At 48.2% G+C, this 18,454-nt stretch overlaps 1 protein-coding gene across 6 annotated transcripts in view; it reads left to right on the forward strand.

The window, feature by feature from the left end:
• Positions 1–18,454, forward strand: part of CPNE1 (copine 1) — an 80,329-nt gene that overhangs the window by 42,735 nt on the left and 19,140 nt on the right. For 2 of the 6 annotated variants that reach the window (XM_073310026.2, XM_073310024.2), the window contains exons 1-3: positions 101–211; positions 6,687–6,815; positions 8,068–8,247. In XM_073310026.2, the coding sequence (XP_073166127.1) occupies positions 6,687–6,815; positions 8,068–8,247 (309 nt within the window). In that variant the 5' untranslated portion in view covers positions 101–211. Of the gene's footprint in view, positions 1–99; positions 212–6,686; positions 6,816–8,067; positions 8,248–18,454 lie in introns of those variants that run through there. The other 4 variants (XM_073310028.1, XM_073310030.1, XM_073310027.2 and 1 more) reach the window with 3 other exon arrangements.

Raw genomic sequence — 18,454 nt, forward strand, 5'->3', positions numbered from 1 at the left:
GGCCCTCGCCGAGCAGCTGCTGGGGCGGAGAGGGCCCGGCGGCGATCCGGGCTGGGGAGCGGTCTCCTCCCCCGAGCCGGGCGTCCCCGCCCCGGGGAGGAGCGGGCAGGGCAGGGCAGGGCAGGGCGGGCGCCGGAGCTGCGCTGGCCCGCCCGGAGCCCACACCTTGCCCGCTGCTGCGCCGGGTGCGGATCGCGCGGGGAGAGCGGAGGTGGGTCGGGCCGGGGCGCCCCGCAGCCCGCGGGGTGTTGGGGGCAGACGGGTGGCGGGCGGGGTCTGCCTCCCCCGCTGCCCCGTGCTCGGCGCTCCCTGGCCAGGGCGCTGCTGCCCGCGGGGCCTGCCCACAGCTGCATGGCGAGGGAGCCTTGCGCGGTGTCTGGCGGGGGCCTGGCCTGCAGGGCCCTTCCCTCCCGGGGCTGGCCGCCATAGCTGAAGTTGGTTGTGTCTCTGAGTCGGGGCGCAGGGCGGGGGGAGAGCCAGCCAGGCGGCCTCCCTTTCCGCTCCGGGCTCTCCTCTCCGCCTCCCGGGGCGCGGCGCCGGGTGTACTGAGCATCCCGCGAGCCCGGGCCGCCTTTCGTCCCCTGGCTGTGTGCGCGGCAGGCCCTGGGGGCTCCCGGAGCGCCGCCTTTCGTTTGCAGACGTGGATCGCATCGAGCCGCCTGGTTGCTTAGTAGAGGCTGGTGTTCTTGCGCTTAGATTCGTAGTGGTGGTTAAATTTGTGTTAGTCTTCATCAGGCTGCACAGGATTTCCTATCAGTCTATATGGCAAGGAAAGAGACTCACAACTGTATTTCATGCATCCGACAAAGTGGGTAGTCACCCACTTCAAAGCTTATGCTCCAATATGTCTGTTAGTCTATAAGGTGCCACAGGCCTCTTTGCTGCTTTTACCGATCCAGGCTAACAGGGCTACCCCTCTGATGATTGTATTTCAGACCTTTCATGCACCAGGAGGGCTCAGCCTCTCCCAGCTGAAGCTTTTTTTCCCGGTGTCAGAAAGGGAGTACTTGGCAGGCTGGACGGTTGGCATAGGTCACCCTCGGACTGAAACAGAACAAAATACTGCAGGGAAAGCAAACTGGGAATTAGATAAGATTATATTCTACAAAGGGTTCTCTAGCTCCTAAAAGAGAGCTCTGGAACCCTATACAATGAAATATAAAACTGTACACGCATAGTCATGTATTGCCAGGTTAGCCTGCAACCCTGTTTTTACATTATGGCTATCAGTTCAATATTCCAAACAGTTTCGAGCAAGAATAAGAACCTGAAGTCTTGTTGCACAAGGATACAATCTCATTCACTGATTTGTAGAAGCTTGAACCCTCCCGCGCCCCCCCCCCCACACTTTGATATATAAAGGGAAAAGATTAGCTTTGACTGAATTAAATTTGTCCAGACACACACATTTGAGAGCTCTTAGTAACAGAAAGAAAAGGAGTACTAGTGGCACCTTAGAGACTAACCAATTTATTTGAGCATAAGCTTTCGTGAGCTACAGCTCACTTCATCAGTAACAGAGCGACATTAGAAAAAATAAAAGGAGTACTTGTGGCACCTTAGAGACTAACCAATTTATTTGAGCATGAGCTTTCGTGAGCTACAGCTCACTTCATCAGATGTTTACCGTGGAAACTGCAGCAGACTTTATATACACACAGAAATCATGAAACAATACCTCCTCCCACCCCACTGTCCTGCTGGTAATAGCTTATCTAAAGTGATCAACAGGTGGGCCATTTCCAGCACAAATCCAGGTTTTCTCACCCTCCACCCCCCCACACAAATTCACTCTCCTGCTGGTGCTAGCCCATCCAAAGTGACAACTCTTTACATAATCAAGTCGGGCTATTTCCTGCATAGATCAAGGTTTTGATCTATGCAGGAAATAGCCCGACTTGATTATGTAAAGAGTTGTCACTTTGGATGGGCTAGCACCAGCAGGAGAGTGAATTTGTGTGGGGGGGTGGAGGGTGAGAAAACCTGGATTTGTGCTGGAAATGGCCCACCTGTTGATCACTTTAGATAAGCTATTACCAGCAGGACAGTGGGGTGGGAGGAGGTATTGTTTCATGATTTCTGTGTGTATATAAAGTCTGCTGCAGTTTCCACGGTAAACATCTGATGAAGTGAGCTGTAGCTCACGAAAGCTCATGCTCAAATAAATTGGTTAGTCTCTAAGGTGCCACAAGTACTCCTTTTCTTTTTGCGAATACAGACTAACACGGCTGTTCCTCTGAAACCTGTCATTAGAAAAAATGTAAACTCTGGGGTGGAAAAAGATTCTTAGACTAGAAGCATCCATAGGTAGAGGATCGTCTTTCTCCTTTTACTCAGCAGAAAGGGGAATAAGCCTGGTATGTGAATTTACAATAAATAATCTCAGACAAGGGGATATTTGCTTTTAAATTATATTTATTCCTGTACTTTAAACATTGTATGGTCTATAGATTTTCTTCATCAGTGACAGTACAAGAGATTTTTAAAAGATTGCTAGCAGAATTTTGGTTGTAAATTTTTAAGATCACTTTCTTTAGACTGTATTTACAAGGGATAGCTCAGTGGTTTGAGCATTGGCCTGCTAAACCCAGGGTGGTGAGTTCAATCCTTGAGGGGGCCGTTTAGGGATGAGGGGATGGGTCCTGCTTTGAGCAGGGGGTTGGACTAGATGACCTCCTGAGGTCCCTTCTAACCCTGAGATTCTGTGATTCTGTGAAGACATGAAATTGTCATATTAAAAAAAAAAAATCTGCCGGTGTTAACCCTAGCTAGCCATTGCATTCAATGTTTTTGTTTTGTTTTTTTACAAAATAATATTTTGTTGAATAAAATATTGAGACATTTCTGTTTTAGTGCTTGTGGTGAAAATATATTTAGTAACCTGTAGTTTTACTGTGGTGCACTAAGTTTTTCTCTTGAAGATTTAGGTTTGATTGATAAAGTTGCTTTTATTTTCTTAGAGAATTCAGTGGTTGTCTGCAGAGTCTGTTACTGGAATCAAATTGAGGTATCAATTAATACGAGTTATAATTACTGTCATTTTTAAAGTAAGGGAACTCTTGTCCTGAAATTTGCATATTAAAATATTCTGTTGCAATGGAACTCTGTTGGTCCGAACACTACCTTGTTAATGTTCATTCCTGCCAAATTAATAGATTAGAGAGACAAGGTGGGTGAGGTAATTTTTTTTTATTGGGCCATCTTCTGTTGGTGAAAGAGGCAAGCTTTCAAGCTTACATAGAGCTCTTTGGGTCTAGGAGAGGTACTCAGGGCATGTCTATACTACAGAATTAAGTAGACTTAAGTTAGGTCGACATACAGCTACTGCAGTAATTAAATTGGCTCTTTGTGTCCACACTACGCTCTTTCTGTCAGTGGTGCGCATCCTCACCAGGAGTGCTTGTACCCATTTAAATGGGGCACTGACAGCCGGAGTCCCGGGCCTGACAACTGGAGACAGGGCTCTGGCTGTCGGCCCTGGAGCAGTGGGGCTTCGGGCGGTAACAAGCAATGTAAGTAACGCTGTATCTACACAGACACTGCATCACCCTAACTACATCGACTTAAACGTTACACCGCTCACAGAGGTGGAGTTATTAAGTCAGTATAGTGGGTGACTTACATTGGCAGAAGGGACGTTTTAGTGTAGATGCTTACACAGTTTGGTCGACGTAAGGCAGCTTATGAGTAGTGTAGACCAGGCCTCTGTGTCACATCTAAATACAAGGGTGGAACAGAAAAGGAGTTAACACATTTTGCAAGAAATGATTCATGTGAAGTGTGCAATTAACACCTCTAGAGTCATAGGACAAAGGAGGGTTAGTGGGTTACAGATAGTTGTACAGAGCCATAAATCCAATGTCTTAAGTTCATGATTTTTAGTATCTAGCTGAGTTATGAGTATAAGCTCAGCTTTTGAAGGTGTGCAGGTTTTCTTTGAGGATAAAGACTGAGAGGTCAGATATGGAGTGATTGTTTTGTGCAAAATGTTCGTCCTGGGGTGATATGGTGTTTATGTCTCATCATTTTTCTGCGTGAGTTCATATGAGAGCATAATGACTGTCTCATTTCACTCACATGATGGATGTTGGGGCATTTAGTTTACTGGATGAGGTACACCACTGACAAAGTGGGAATTTTAATGTTTTGTATGACTGGTGTGGTGCCTCAGTTTCCCTTATGTGTTGCACAAGTATCTAGATAGTAGGACAATGGTGTGTGATAATTGTAGAGACCCCTAGAGAGCAGGTGTTACTGCCCTCTAACTGCTTAGGCCCAGACAATGACCCGACAGTCTGTATCCTTACAACTGATGGCTGCGGCCAATCCTCTGCAAGAAGTCAGCCAGCTCTGACACATGGGAAGACAAAGAGAGAGGTGGAGGCCAGATGACCAGTTTGCCTGGGAAAGAGGCAAAGGATGGAGGTGGGGCAACTGGGTATGACTGAGGGGCTGCTAGATGCTGATCAGTCTCCAGGTTGAGACTCGGGGGACAGAGGGGAAGAGCTCAGGGGTCTGGGTCTTCCCAAGATGGACTTTGCTGAATCTTTCTGCTTTCTGTGTGAACAAGATCTGTTCTATGCTATATTCCAGACAACTAATAAACTTCCTGGTTTACAACACTGGCTGAGAGTCACTGCTGACTGCGGAAGTTGAGGGTGCATGGCCGCTTTGGAGGCATGTAAGGCTTCCCCAGGTGTCCTGTTCAGGTGTGCTCACTGTGGGGAGCTCACAGCATCAGGTCAGACCCAGGAGGCGCTGAAGCCAAGGAGGCTTGCCCCAGTGAGAGTGTGCCCTGAGGGGTTGTCTCGCTACAACAGGGTCGACCGGAACACCCAGTCGAAAAGAGACCCTGGCAGCTCCGGTCAGCACTGATGACCGGGCCGTTAAAAGTCCAGTCAGCGGGGCTAAGGCAGGCTCCTTGCCTGCCCTGGCTCTGTGCTGCTCCCCGGAAGCAGTCGGCATGTGTGGCCTCTAAGTGCAAAGGTGATAAGGGAAGCTCTGTGTGCTGCCCCCAGCACTGGCTCCGCAGCTCCCATTGGCCAGGAACCACAGCCAATTGGAGCTGCAGGGGCGGCACCTGCGGGCACAGGCAGCATGCACCGTGCGGAGTCACCTGATTATCCCGTGCTTAAGGGTCGGACATGCCGACCACTTCCGGGAGCAGCGCGGAGTCAGGGCAGTCAGGGAGCCTGCCTTAGCCCTGCTATGCCACCCACCCAGAGCAGCCTGAGGTAAGTGCCGCCCAGCCGCAGTCCATACTGCAAACTCCCTGTCCTAGGTCGGAACCCCCTCCCGCACCCATTCCTGCACCCCTACCCCAGCCTCCTCCCACACCCAGATTCCCTCCCGGAGCCCACACCCCAGCCCGCACCCCACACCCCTCGGTTCCAGCCTGGAGCCCCCTCCTGCATCCCAAACTCCTTATCACCGGCCCCACCCCAGAGCCCACAGCCTCAGCTGGAGCCTGTACTCCCTCCTGCATCTCAACCCCCAGCCCTGAGCCCGCTCCTGCACTCCAAACCCCTTGGCCCCAGCCCGGAGCCCCATCCTGCACCTCAAATGCCTCATCCCCAGTTCCACCCCAGAGCCCACACTCCCAGCTGGAACCTGCACCCCCTGTCCCAGCCTGGAGCCCCCTCCCACACCCTGAACCCCTCATTTCTGGCCCTACCCCAGAGCCCGCACCGCCACCTGGAGCCCTCACCTGCTCCTGCACTCCTTCCCCAGCTCAGTGAAAGTGAGTGAGGGTGCGGGAGACCGAGCGATGGAAGGAGGGGGGCTAGAGTGAGTGGGGACGGGGCCTCAGGGAAGGGGCGGGGCAGGGCAAGGGTGTTCTGTTTTGTGCAATTAGAAAGTTGGCAACCCTATTCACAGTGGTTTCAGAGCGCTGAACCTGTGCACCCATGACAGTGTTGTGATAGGCATGTGTAGAACCCACAAATATTGAAAGGTGTGTTGTGTGGGGTATTGATCATTATAGCAGTTGAGATATGTCTGGAGGTTTTGTATCTGTTCTGGCAGGGTCTGGTACCTCTTTGAGTTGGTGTGTCTGTGGGGAGCTTGCTTCTGATGATGAGCTTGGTGAAGTTGGGGTTTTTTTTGAAGGCCAGAAGAGGGAGTTCAGGAAAGATTTCTATCAAGATGTGATCCCCATTGAGTATGGATTGTAACTGTTTAATGATACCCTGAATGGGTTTCGTTGTAGGGTTGTAGATGAGAACTAGGGATGTGCAATGGAGGGAGTTCAGGCAGATTCTCTCGGGGTATTTGGGTGGTCTGTTCCATGATGCGATCTACTTCTCTGGTGGAGTGCTATTATTTGGTGAAGGAAGTTTCAAGTGTGTTAAAGTGTGCATCCCGGACTTCCTAAATTAATCTTTCTACATGGCTGTGTATTTCAAGCCTTGTGTACAATTTTCAAGAATTAAATGGAATCCTTGTTTTAGAAATATCCAGAATATAAACACTGGAATTGAGAATAAACTTGTGAGCTTCATAAGAGAAATTCTTGGGAGATGCTCCCAAGCATCCTCTTGCTGAGGTGTATTTATCCTACTAAGGTTCTGTTTGCTGTGTTGTGTGGCTTGCTAGGTGTCACTGTTATCAATGTGAGGGACATGGTTTTATTGAAAAGTACTTTATCAACATTTGCATTTATTCTTTTTCTGAACTCTCTTCCGCAGATGGCTCAGTGTGTGACTAAGGTGGAATTGTCCATATCCTGTGAGAATCTCATTGACAAAGATGTTGGTTCAAAATCTGACCCTCTGTGTGTCTTACTCCAAAATGTGGGCGGTGATCAATGGGCAGAGGTAAAAAGTAGCTTATAATCTCCAGTTTTGCATTATCATACAGAAATATTTTCAGAACATGACCTAACTGTAAATATTTCCAGTTATTATTCTTCCTAGTAATTGCGTAATTTGCTTAATTAAATCCTGCAAATATTTACAAATTAATATTTGGTCAAAAATTTTGTGACTTTTAAAGTTCATGTCTCTTGAGTGTGATGGAGTAAGAATCGTTTGCTTATCAACTTGAAGAAACAACAGGAATGTTTGTTTTTCTGTTATGATGTGCCATGTGCTGCTGCTTTTTCCCTGTGAGGTGGGCAGTCAACACATTGTACAGCGTTTCTCAAATGTGGCCACCAGGGGCTTTTCTTGCTGCCACAGCCTCCTGAGCTGTGATGGGGAGGGGCAGCAGTCCCTCCCCTTCCCTGGTGCTCCAGTTTGCACAGCTTTGGTGTTAGTTGCTGGGGCTTCCAGCAGGGGTTGGGCCCTGCCCCACTCTGGAGACACCTGGTGAGTTCCCCACCTTTCCACGGGTGGTGGGGCTCAGGCTTTTACTTTCAGCCGGGGGGGTGGCAGGGAGGCAGGCTCTGGCTTCGGGCTCCTGCCACATGGCTTTGGGTTCCGTTTCCCGCGGGACTTCAGGCTTCAGCCCTGCACTGCCAAACCGCCCCCCCACTTCCCCCCGTGCCATTGTCTATAGCCCCTGCTGCCTCCCGTGATCCCCCACCTAGGGCTTAATTTGTCCCCAGACTTGTGGGGCTGAGTAAGTCTGCTGTGAAAAGTGATACTTGTATGTTTAATGTCGCTTTTCACAGCAGACTTAGCAGCTAGCAATAAATAAATTACAGTGATTTGGATATGCATATTTATTTATTTTTCATAAAGCTAATGAAATATTTTAGGAAAAAGTGTGAGAGCGGCCATGAGCAAGAGCTGGTGGCTGCACTCTGAGGCCACCAAATAATTTGTCCTGAGAACCCCTGACAGAGTATGTCAGTGTCTTTTTTCCTCAAATGTCAGATTATCTCTAAACCAGATTTAGTGGTAATTGATTATATAATTTCTTTACTAAAATTCAGGGAGTACAAAGTTGCAGAGCGGTCAGCAGGCCCTGTGGCAGTGGCTAGATTTAGCAGCCTAGACCCTCAGATACGGTGCATATAAAGGCCAATGAAGAAGTGTTTGAGGGTGAGGGACATAAAGAGTTTTGTGGAAAGTGTGGTTAATATGTTTATCTATAGTGATCATCTCCATCTCTTTCTTTGCGTAGTTGGATCGAACTGAAAAGATAAAGAACTGCCAGAAGCCTGAATTCTCCAAGAAGCTGCTCATTGATTATTACTTTGAGAAAGTGCAGAAGCTGAAGTTTGGCGTATATGATATCGATAACAAGTCCTTTGACTTAAATGATGATGATTACCTTGGAGGGGTTGAGTGTACACTGGGACAGGTACTTGCAGAAATGTCATCTCTAATGTTCTGCAAAGTAGTGATAAATGTAGGTTTAAATCTGAAAACGTGAGAAACTTAGATGTCAGAAGCTTTAATGTACTCGGGGTGAAAGAATTTCATCCTTTCAACTGATCTTATATAGGCCACGTCTACGTTATGGGTGCTACAGTGGCATAGCTACAGCACCGTAGCGATGCTGCTGTAGCACAGAAGCATAGACATTTCTGACGGTAACAAAAGGGGTTTTTCTGTTGCTGTAGGTAATCCACCTCCCCAAGCAGCCGTCACTCGGTGACTACCTTCTGTCCACCTAGCTGCAGCTATGCCGGGCCTTAGGTTAGCATAGCTAAGTCCCTCCAGGGTGTGCATTTTTCAGCCGTAGCTATGTCCACTTAATTAAAAGTAGGGCGGGCCTTAGAAAAAGAGTGTGTGCCCCTAGCTTAAGTCTGAAATGGCTTCAAGTTCTCTCAGCTATTGTATTTTAAGAGTACTATCAGAAATGCAGAATTTCTTTCATTCCATTTAGAGTGGTACTGAGTAGATCTCTGACTCATAGCGCTGGCTCTGCTGCAGTAACTATATTTAGGCTTGGTCTGTGCTTAAAAGTGAGGTTGACATAGCTGAGTTGGTCAGGGCTGTGAACAAGCTATGCCAACCTAACCTCCAGTGTAGATGCAACTATTTTGACAGGAATGCTTTTGTCAACGTAGCTGCTGCTGTTTGGAAAGGTGGTATTCCTACACTGGTCCCCTAAACCGTCTTCCATCCATGTAGACTGTGTCTACACTACAGGTTTATGCTGGCTTTGCTATGCTGACATAGCTCTACCAGTATAATCTCCATAGTGTAGACATACCTTTGTCAACACTGACCCCAGATTAAAAAGGGATTTGGCATCCAAAATACCTTTTGTATCTTTTACTCTGTCTGCAGCTGACTTCTTTCTACAGATGTAGGATCTTTTGGCAAGCAGAGTGAACAAAAAATGATGATTTTAAAAAGCCCATTTTAATTTAAATACATTTTTCTTTCTAAAAATAAGCCTACTTAAAATTAAATATGAAATTATAACAACCTGTGTTAAGGCCTGACTTTACTATAATGTGTTAAAATAATTTAAATTTAAAAATTAATGCTGCTGAAATTTTAAAGAAATTCTAACTGTCGATCTTCGGGAAGTCATTGGCTAAGCACCTGAAATGAGAGTTTGTTGAAGTGTAAAACCAGATTTTGACAGCAGCAGCCTGTTTTCAAACGCTTTAAAACTCTTCTTCATTTCAGTTTATTCAGCTAGTTCAGTGTTTCATTCAGACTTGAGTAACTGTCTGGGAATTGATAGGTAAGCTTGTTTCCCTCTTCCAATCTATGAATAAAAACAAGGTATGAGAGGTGAGATCTATTAGTTCTAAACCTTGAAGGGCATGGTGACCAGAAATAATCCTCCTTCTTTGTGTGCTTGCTCATGTCAATTCCAATTAGGTATGCGTGCGCCATGTTCACAGTCTTTGGAAGATTTTTCCCCTAGCAGCACCAGTCAGGTTGGCTGTGGAGCCCCCTAGAGTGGCATCTTCATGGCAGTGAATATAGGTCCCTGCCGACCTGCTGCCTCTTCAGTTCCTTCTTACCTCCAGTGATGGTTGTTGGAACTCCAGTCGCTTGCTTTCTCAAGTGCTTTCCCATGTCTTCATAGTTTCAGTTTTCATAGTCACTTCTGTAGTTATAGTTATAGCTAGTTTGTGTTAGTAGGAGTGGGGATTTCCTCCACCACAAATGCTTCTTTTCCACCTTTGGGCTTCGGGGCATGCCTCGATCCAAAGGATTTAAACCCTGCAGAACCTGCCACAAGGCTATGCCAATGGGCAACCCCCATGACTCTTGCCTCAAGTGTCTGGGGGAGGTGCACCAAATAGACCGGTGCAAGATTTGTAAAAGGTTCCGCCCGAAGATGAAGAAAGAGCAGGACTTCAGGCTAAAGCAGATCCAGATGGAAGCAGACCTTTGTCCCCAACCGGCCCCGGGCCGGCAGGATCCGGCACCGAGCACGTCCTTGCGGAGTGCTCCAGCCTCCGTACATGTTACAGTGCCGAGGAAGGACTGTGGCCATAGAGACCCTCGGCACCGGTGCTCCCCAGCACCGAAGCCTGTAGAAGCAGCGTGACACCGCTCACACTCCCCGGTGCCACATAAGCAGCATAAGGAAACAGGCAGGGGGCTCTCACCCACACTGAAAGCTGCCGGGTCGGACAGTGCTGCTGGAGTGCATCCTGCGCAGGAGCTCCCAGCACCATCAACACAGGAGCCAGTGCTGTTGACTTTGGGTCCCTCAACGGGGGCTGTCAAGTCTGGTGCCAGTGGACTCTTCTGACCAGGAGTGCCAGGTGAAGGAGCTGGAACTCCCTTCCACTCCAGACACTTTCAAGGCCGCAAGGGACTTGATTGCCATGTTGGCTCTGCAGTCCCCCGCCAGCTGGGATGGGCCTCCTGCACCGCAGCGCGTCGCACAGTCTAAAGGCAAACTTGCTACGATGAGGCGTCCACCTTCCCCGAGGCATTGCTCTCCGCCACACCGTTCCCTGACACTGGCCCAGCGGCACCATTCCCCAGCTCCATCCACATAGCACCGTTCTCCAGCACTGACCATGTGGCACTGCTCTCTGTCACCATCCCCCTTGGCACCGCCGTGGTCTTCATGCTCCAGGTCTCAGTCATCGGACTTGGAGGCGGAGTCCAACTATTCAAGACCCAGTTGGCACTGGTCGGACCGGCACAGGCAGGATGCCAGGATGGTGCTGTGCCAGGTGCAGTGGCAGGGACCTGCACAATGGCCATTTTGGACCCCATGGGCCTACCACCAGGCCCAGGGCACAGTCTCCAGGGGCTCCCAGTCTGTGGCCTCAGAAGGACATGCACCTCCGTCAGCCAGGGACCACCCCACACCTTGGGGCTCCGATACAGTGTCCGTTTGCGGTGCAGAGCCGGGTCCAGCTCCTGCACCCACTACTGGCACCGAGGCTGCAGTCGTCACCGAAAGTCACAGCGCCAAGCAGGATGCCTCCAGGGAGCAGGAGGGCCACAAGGGCCCGGTGCTGCCTCTAGCTTGATCGTCGTCATCGCCAGATGAAGCAGTAGCAGGGTCTTCCCCCTCTGGGCTGCCCCCTATCGCTAACAAGGCGCACGAGGACCTGCTACACAGGATCGCCCGCAATATGGGGCTCCAGGCTGAAGAGGTGGTCGAGTTGGAGGACCCGATGGTAGACATTTTAAATCTTGAAGGGCCATCCAGGGTAGCACTCCCCCTCATAAAGACCATTCAAACCACTACAAAATCTCTGTGGCAAACCCCTGCCTCCATCCCCCTGACAGCCAAGGGCGTGGAGAGGAAATATTTCATACCCACTAAAGGGTATGAGTACTTATTCTTTCACCTGCAGCCCTGCTCGCTAGTGGTGGCAGTAAACGAGAGAGAGAGAGAGACGTGCAACAGGGCCCAGCTCCCAAGTCGAAAGACTCCAAACAGATGGACCTCTTTGTCTGGAAGGTCTACTTGACTAGAGGGCTCCATCTGAGGACTGCTAACCAGTAAGCAATCCTCATCAGATAGAATTTTAATTTGTGGAGCAAACAGACTCCAGGCTTCACAGCCTAAACGATTCATGGGTGATGCTGAAATCGTTCGGCATGCATACCCCTGCCACCCAGCGGAAACATTTTAAACCACAGCCCCAACAGCTTTTCTAACCTCCCGGCACAGGCAGGACTTCTCCAGGAAGCAGGGCAGGAATGGCAGGCACAAGCCTCCCCATCCTCCGCCCAGCCAGGGCCAGGGCTTGACAAGGCCATCGTCAGGCTCTAAGCAAGCCTTTTGAAGGCATGTCTGGGGGCGACGCACCGATCTGCACACTGGATCCTTCTCCCTGTTTTCTCAACCGTCTGTCCCAGTTCTATCGTGGTTGGTCACAGATTCAGATCGCTGGGCCCTTTGCATGGTGGAAATGGGTTATTTTCTCCAATTCTGCTCCTCCCCTCTCTCCCAGCCCCCTTCCCCGTCCCTCCTCAGGGACCCTTGTCACGAGAATCTCATACAGGAGATTCAAACGCTCCTCGCCGCGGGAGCAGTGGAGGAGGTTCCTCAGGAGATAAGGGGCAAGGGATTCTATTCCCATTATTTCCTAATCTCCAAAGCCAAGGGGAGTCTCAGACCCATCCTTGATCTGTGAGGCCTCAATAGTTTCATGAGAAAGTTGAGTGTCCGCCTGGTCTCTCTAAGCATGATTATCCACTCTCTGGATCCGAGAGATTGGTACGCCGCCTTCGACCTCAGGGACGTGTATTTCCACATCTCTATAATTCTTGCCCACAGATGGGTCCTCATGTTCATGGTCAGTCACAACCATTACCAATTTACGGTCCTCCCCTTTGGCCTGTGAACGGCCCCATGAGTGTTCACCAAGTGCATGTCGGTCGTAGCCGCCTTCCTACACCAGAGGCAGGTGCAGGTTTACCCGTACCTCGATGACTGGCTGCTCAGGGGGCGTTCCAGGGACCAAGTGGAGTGATAAGTCAGCTTTGTAAGTTCCACCTTTGACAGGTTGGGTCTCCTGCTCAACGAGCACAAATCAACCCTATACCCGACACAGAGGATAGATTTTATCGGAGCAGTGTTGGACTCGGGTCAGGCTAGGGCATCTGAGCCAGAGGCTCGCTTTTGGTAAATGACAGACATCATACAAAGCCTCAGGCGGTACCCTACTACCTCAGCAAGGGGTTGCTTGAGGCGCCTTGGCCACATGGCAGCATGTATGTATGTGGTACAGCTCGTGAGGCTCAGGCCTCTCCAAGCTTGGCTGTCGTCACCCTACTGTCCAGGGCACAACAGCCTGGACAAGGTGATCACCCTCCTGGTGCCGGTTCTCGAATCTTTCCACTGGTGGCTCAACCCACAGGAGGTGTGCAAGGGAGTCCCCTTCAACAAACCCCAGCCCTTTCTGTCCCTCTAGACAGATGTGTCAGCGCTGGGATAGGGCAATCACCTGGGAGAACTCCAGACCCAAGGTCTCTGGTCGCAGGACGAACTTTCACTCCACATCCACGTCCAGGAGTTGAGAGCGGTCCGACTGGCACGTCAAACCTTCCAGGCCCAATTGCAAGGTAAGTGCGTGGGGGTCATGATGGACGACGCAATTGTGATGTTTTACATAAACAAGCAGAGTGGGGCTCGTTCCTCTCCCCTATGTTGGGCAGCCCTCAAGCTTCTGCATAGCCCACTCCATTCACCTGGAAGCATCTTACCTCCCAGTTTCTCAGAATGAGTTGGCGGACTACCTCAGCAGATCCTTCCACAATCACGAGTGGTCTATCCGCCCAGATGTGGTGCACAACATTTTCCAAAGGTGGGGAGTTCTCCAAATCGACCTGTTCACCACGAAGAGCAACAGAAAAGGCCCCTAATTCTGTTCCTTCTGGAATCACAGCCTGCCCTCTCTAGGGGATGCATTTCTCCTCTCTTGGACGGACCATCTGTTGTATGCATTCCCACCGGTTCCACTCATCCCCCGTGTTCAGCTCAAGATCTGCAGGGACAAGGCGGTGGTCATACTGGTAGCACTGTCTTGGCCTCACCAGCACTGGTACACCACGCTCCTTTAGCTGTCAGTGGACACCCCAATCGCATTGCCCCTGGTGCGAGACCTGATCACCTAAGACCACGGTCATCTTCATCATCCCAACCTTGAGTCTCTGCACCTGACCGCTTTCCTGAAAGATCTGGACAAGCTATACCCGCAGTTTAAGCAACCTATCATAGAATATCAGGGTTGGAAGGGACCTCAGGAGGTCATCTAGTCCAACCCCTTGCTCAAAGCAGGACCAATCCCCAATTTTTTCCCCAGATCCCTAAATGGCCCCCTCAAGGATTGAACTCACAACCCTGGGTTTAGCAGGCCAATGCTCAAACCTCTGAGCTATCCCTATCCCAGCGTGGAATCTCAACCTGGTCCTTTACAGACTGATGGGGCCCCCGTTTGAACTCCTGGCGACTTGTTTGCTGCTTTACCTGTCATGGAAGATGACATTCCTAGTCACCATTACGTCAGCAAGGAGAGTGTCAGAGCTTAAAGCCCTAGCCTCTGACCCTCCTTACACCATTTTCTATAAGGACAAGGTGCAACGTAGGCCTCACCCAGCCTTTCTCGCAAAGGTTGTGTCCCAATTCCATGCCAATCAGGACTTTTTCCTACCTGTCTTTTACCCGAAGCATCGCATGGATAGTCAAGAACAAAGGTTACACTCCCTGGACGTTCAAGTGCTGACATTTTACATTGAATGCACAAAGCCGTTCCATAAGTCAAACCAGCTGTTCGTGGCAGTTGCGGACCGGATGAAGGGCCTTCCGGTCTCATTGCAGAGGATTTCATCTTGGATCGCGTCTTGTATCCAGGCAGGGTATGATCTGGCAAAAGTACTGGCCCCTGCACTAACGGCACATTCCCCAAGAGTGCAGGCCTCCTCGGCAGCATTCCTGGCCCAGGCCCAGATCCAGGAGATAGGGAGGGTGGCAACGTGGTCCTTGGTTCATGCTTTCAGCTCTCGTTGCGCTATTACCCAGAGACGATGCAGCATTTGGCAGAGCGGTGCTCCAGTCAGTGATTCCATGACCTCCAACCCCACCTCCTGGCTAGGGCGTCACCTAATTGGAATCGACATGAGCAATCACTCGAAGGAAAAAACGGTTACCTTTCTTTCATAACTGTTGTTCTTCGAGATGTGTTGCTCACGTCCATTCCAAACCCACCCGCCTTCTCCTCTGTTGGAGTATTCAGCAAGAACGGACTGAAGAGGCGGTGGATCGGCAGGGACCTATATTCACCGCCATGAAGGCGCCACTCCAGGGGGCTCCATAGCCGACCTGACGGGTGCTGCTAGGGGAAAAACCTTCCTATGACTGTGCATGTGGTGCGCACGCACCTAGTTGGAATAGATACAAGCGACACATCTCGAAGAACAACAGTTATGAGAAGGTAACTGTTTGTTCAGTTTACTCAGTGTAGATAATACTTCGTTTGATTCATAAATCAGTTAGTTTTAAGTGCAAAATGTGTTTTGATAAACTTCCTTTTTTCTTATGTATCCAGCACATTTAAGGTAGTTTTATTTGACTAATAATTTCAAAATGCTGTTTTTTCACATTTTAATTGAATTCCAATTTCTGTCCAAAATTAATCATCTAATAAATCAGAAATGAGTCTTTTGCCAATTTCTAACATGATATAAATATATTAAAATCAAGAATCTGAACAAGTGTGCGTAGATATACTGCATCCTCCTGATTAGCAAAAAGAATCAGCATCAAATTTAGAGGAAAGGCTGTGAGTAGCTGCATATCAGCATGTTTTAATGGTACCAACCAATGAGAATCAGCCTTTTTTTAAGGAAAATAACTACAAAGCACAAACGCAAAACAAGATTAAAATTGATTATTTAAATCAGGGTTTCCTGTTTGCTGATTTAAATCATGATTAGAATCCGTGATTTAAATTGCTTAGGTTTTAATGAGTCTACCCTGCCTGCAACATAGAGACCACAGCAGTTCTGGTGCCTTTCTGACGTCCCCTCTACGACGTGACATCCTGGTTGGCCAACTCTCCCAAAAGCCAAGTGAAAAAGCTGTTCTGAAACATTAGTATCAGTTGCTTGTAACTTGCTCAGATGGTTCTTTGATATAGAAACTTCCCAGCTCAAAACTGGTTTCTTTTAAAGAGTTGGAGCAAAATGTGTGCAGCTTTTCTTTACATTCAAACAAGAAATAATTTTTTTGGGCAGGGTTTGTGATAGCATCTGTCGGTCTTTGTCTGTAACATGATAATTTTTGAATTCTGACTGTGATCTGTTCAAAATTTCAGGGAATGTTCTAGGTTTCAGTGGGCAGAAACTGATTATTTTGCGAAAAAAATAGAAGGGGAAAAATGGGGAACACATGGAGCCTCTGGCATCTGTTTAGCAGAGCCACACCTTCAACGGTTAGCACCTTCCAGCATAACAATACCTCTGTCTCAATTCTGTTCATCCTCCCAGTAGAGTTCAGCATGTTGACATCTTGAGTGACTTATCTCCTAGACAGAAAGAAGAGAAGAAATAATGGGGGGAAGGGGAGCCCACAGGGCATCTGGCAGAGAATGTCATAGAATGGGGGTTTCTCACATAGTCCCTGGTATGGGGAAAACATAGAGCCACTGCCAATGGTGGGGAATGGGGGATGCACAGAGCCTGGTGTGCAAGGAGGAGAGCAGTTACAGGGAGTCCCTGGATTAGAGGGCGGATGGGAGGGTAGCACACTAGGAGCTTGTGGGGAGAATGGAGGGGTATAAGAACCTCTAGGTGAGTACAGTGAGCCCACCCTGTAAAACTTGCAAAACGTGTGACCCCCTAGTGTATATTTAAATAACTTGAATGGGCACAGTTTAAAAAATGAAGCTTATTGTGAGGCTAGCCCTCAATGAAGAGTCTTTCTTAGGGCTGGTCTACACTGCAAAGTTATATTGGTACAGCAGAGTCTCCCAGGCATAAAAAATAGACACTCCTGAGATAGTTAAGCCAACCTAACACCCAGAGTAGACAGGGTTTTCCAGGTCCTGTGGACCCCCCTCTTAGGCTGTGGGGGGATCCTTTAGCAGTGAGCGGGCTTTGCCCGCCCACTTCCTGGATCCCAATAAGATCCAGAGTAGACAGTGCTACCACCTCTTGGGGAGGCAGATTTCCTACAGCAACAGAAGAACCCCTCTCGTCACTGCAGTGTCTACACTGAAGCACTACAGCAGCACAGCTATGGTGTTTTAAGTGTAGACATAGCCCAAGGTGCTTAGTTACATATTTTCATATGTACAGTACATGAGTTTCAATGCACATTTTAATTGCGGTAATGATCTTCACTCTCTCTGCTGGCAGAGAAGATTTTACATTTAATGACTTGTTTAAAGATGACCAACCCTGGAAGAGGGTATGCTGGAAGCTGGGCTTCTGCCTAAAGAAAGTTTTAAAGTGATTTTGGCATAGTCTTCTGCATTTTTTTAAATTAGAAATTCCTGTTCTGTCTGAGTGGAAAACTAGTGAAATGATTACATCTGAAGAGGAGATGAGATTTTAAGTCAGACTGTGAAAAACTATTTTAAAAGTTTTTTTAACACCTATTTAGCTTCAGTGATTAACACTTTGAAGAGAAGAGGTCTTTATTTAAAAATCCAAACACCCCTGTTCTTTCCATTGAAGTGTGAGAGCTAACAGTGTACATGTGCTGTGACCCCCAACATGTCCTCCAGCAAAACCAGGGGAGCAGATACTCCTAATTTTTTCTTAGGTACAGAACAAGCAGAAAAAAATCTTAAAACCCCAAACAAACAACTCCTTTCAGGCTTTCTTTATATGTTATAATAAAGCAAAAATAAAGGTCACAAGTCCAATATTTTTAGTAGGGCTGTCAAGCGATTAAAAAAATGAATTGTGATTAATTGCACTGTTAAATAAATGGTATTCAATATTGTTTAAATATTTTTGGATGTTTTATACATTTTCGAATATGTTGATTTCAGTTACAACACAGAATACAGTGTACAGGGCTCTTATTTTTGATTACAAGTATTTGCACTGTAAAAAAACAAAAGAAATAGTATTTTTCAATTCACCTAATACAAGTACTGTAGTGCAGTCTATTTATCATGAAAGTTGAACTTGCAGGTGTAGAATTATATACAAAAAATAACTGCATTAAAAAATAAAACAATGTAAAACTTTAGAGCCTACATGTCCGCTCAGTCCTACTTCAGCCAATCACTCAGACAAACAAGTTTGGTTACAATTTGCAGGAGATAACGCTGCCCATTTCTTGTTTACAATGTCACCTGAAAATGAGAACAGGCATTTGCATGGCACTGTTGTAGCTGGCATTACAGGATATTTACGTGCCAGATCCGCTAAAGATTCATATGTCACTTCATGCTTCAGCCACCATTCCAGGGGACGTGTCCATGCTGATGACACGTTTGTAATGATCCAAAGCAGAGCGGACTGGCGCATGTTCATTTTCAACGTCTGAGTCAGATACCACATCAGTGGGTTGATTTTCTTTTTTGGTGGTTTAGGTTCTGTAGTTTCCGCAATGGAGTGTTGCTCTTTTAAGACTTCTGAAAGCATGCTCCACACCCTGTCCCGCTCAG

This window comes from Lepidochelys kempii, chromosome 13, assembly GCF_965140285.1.
Source record: "Lepidochelys kempii isolate rLepKem1 chromosome 13, rLepKem1.hap1, whole genome shotgun sequence".
Taxonomy (NCBI): Eukaryota; Metazoa; Chordata; order Testudines; family Cheloniidae; genus Lepidochelys; species Lepidochelys kempii.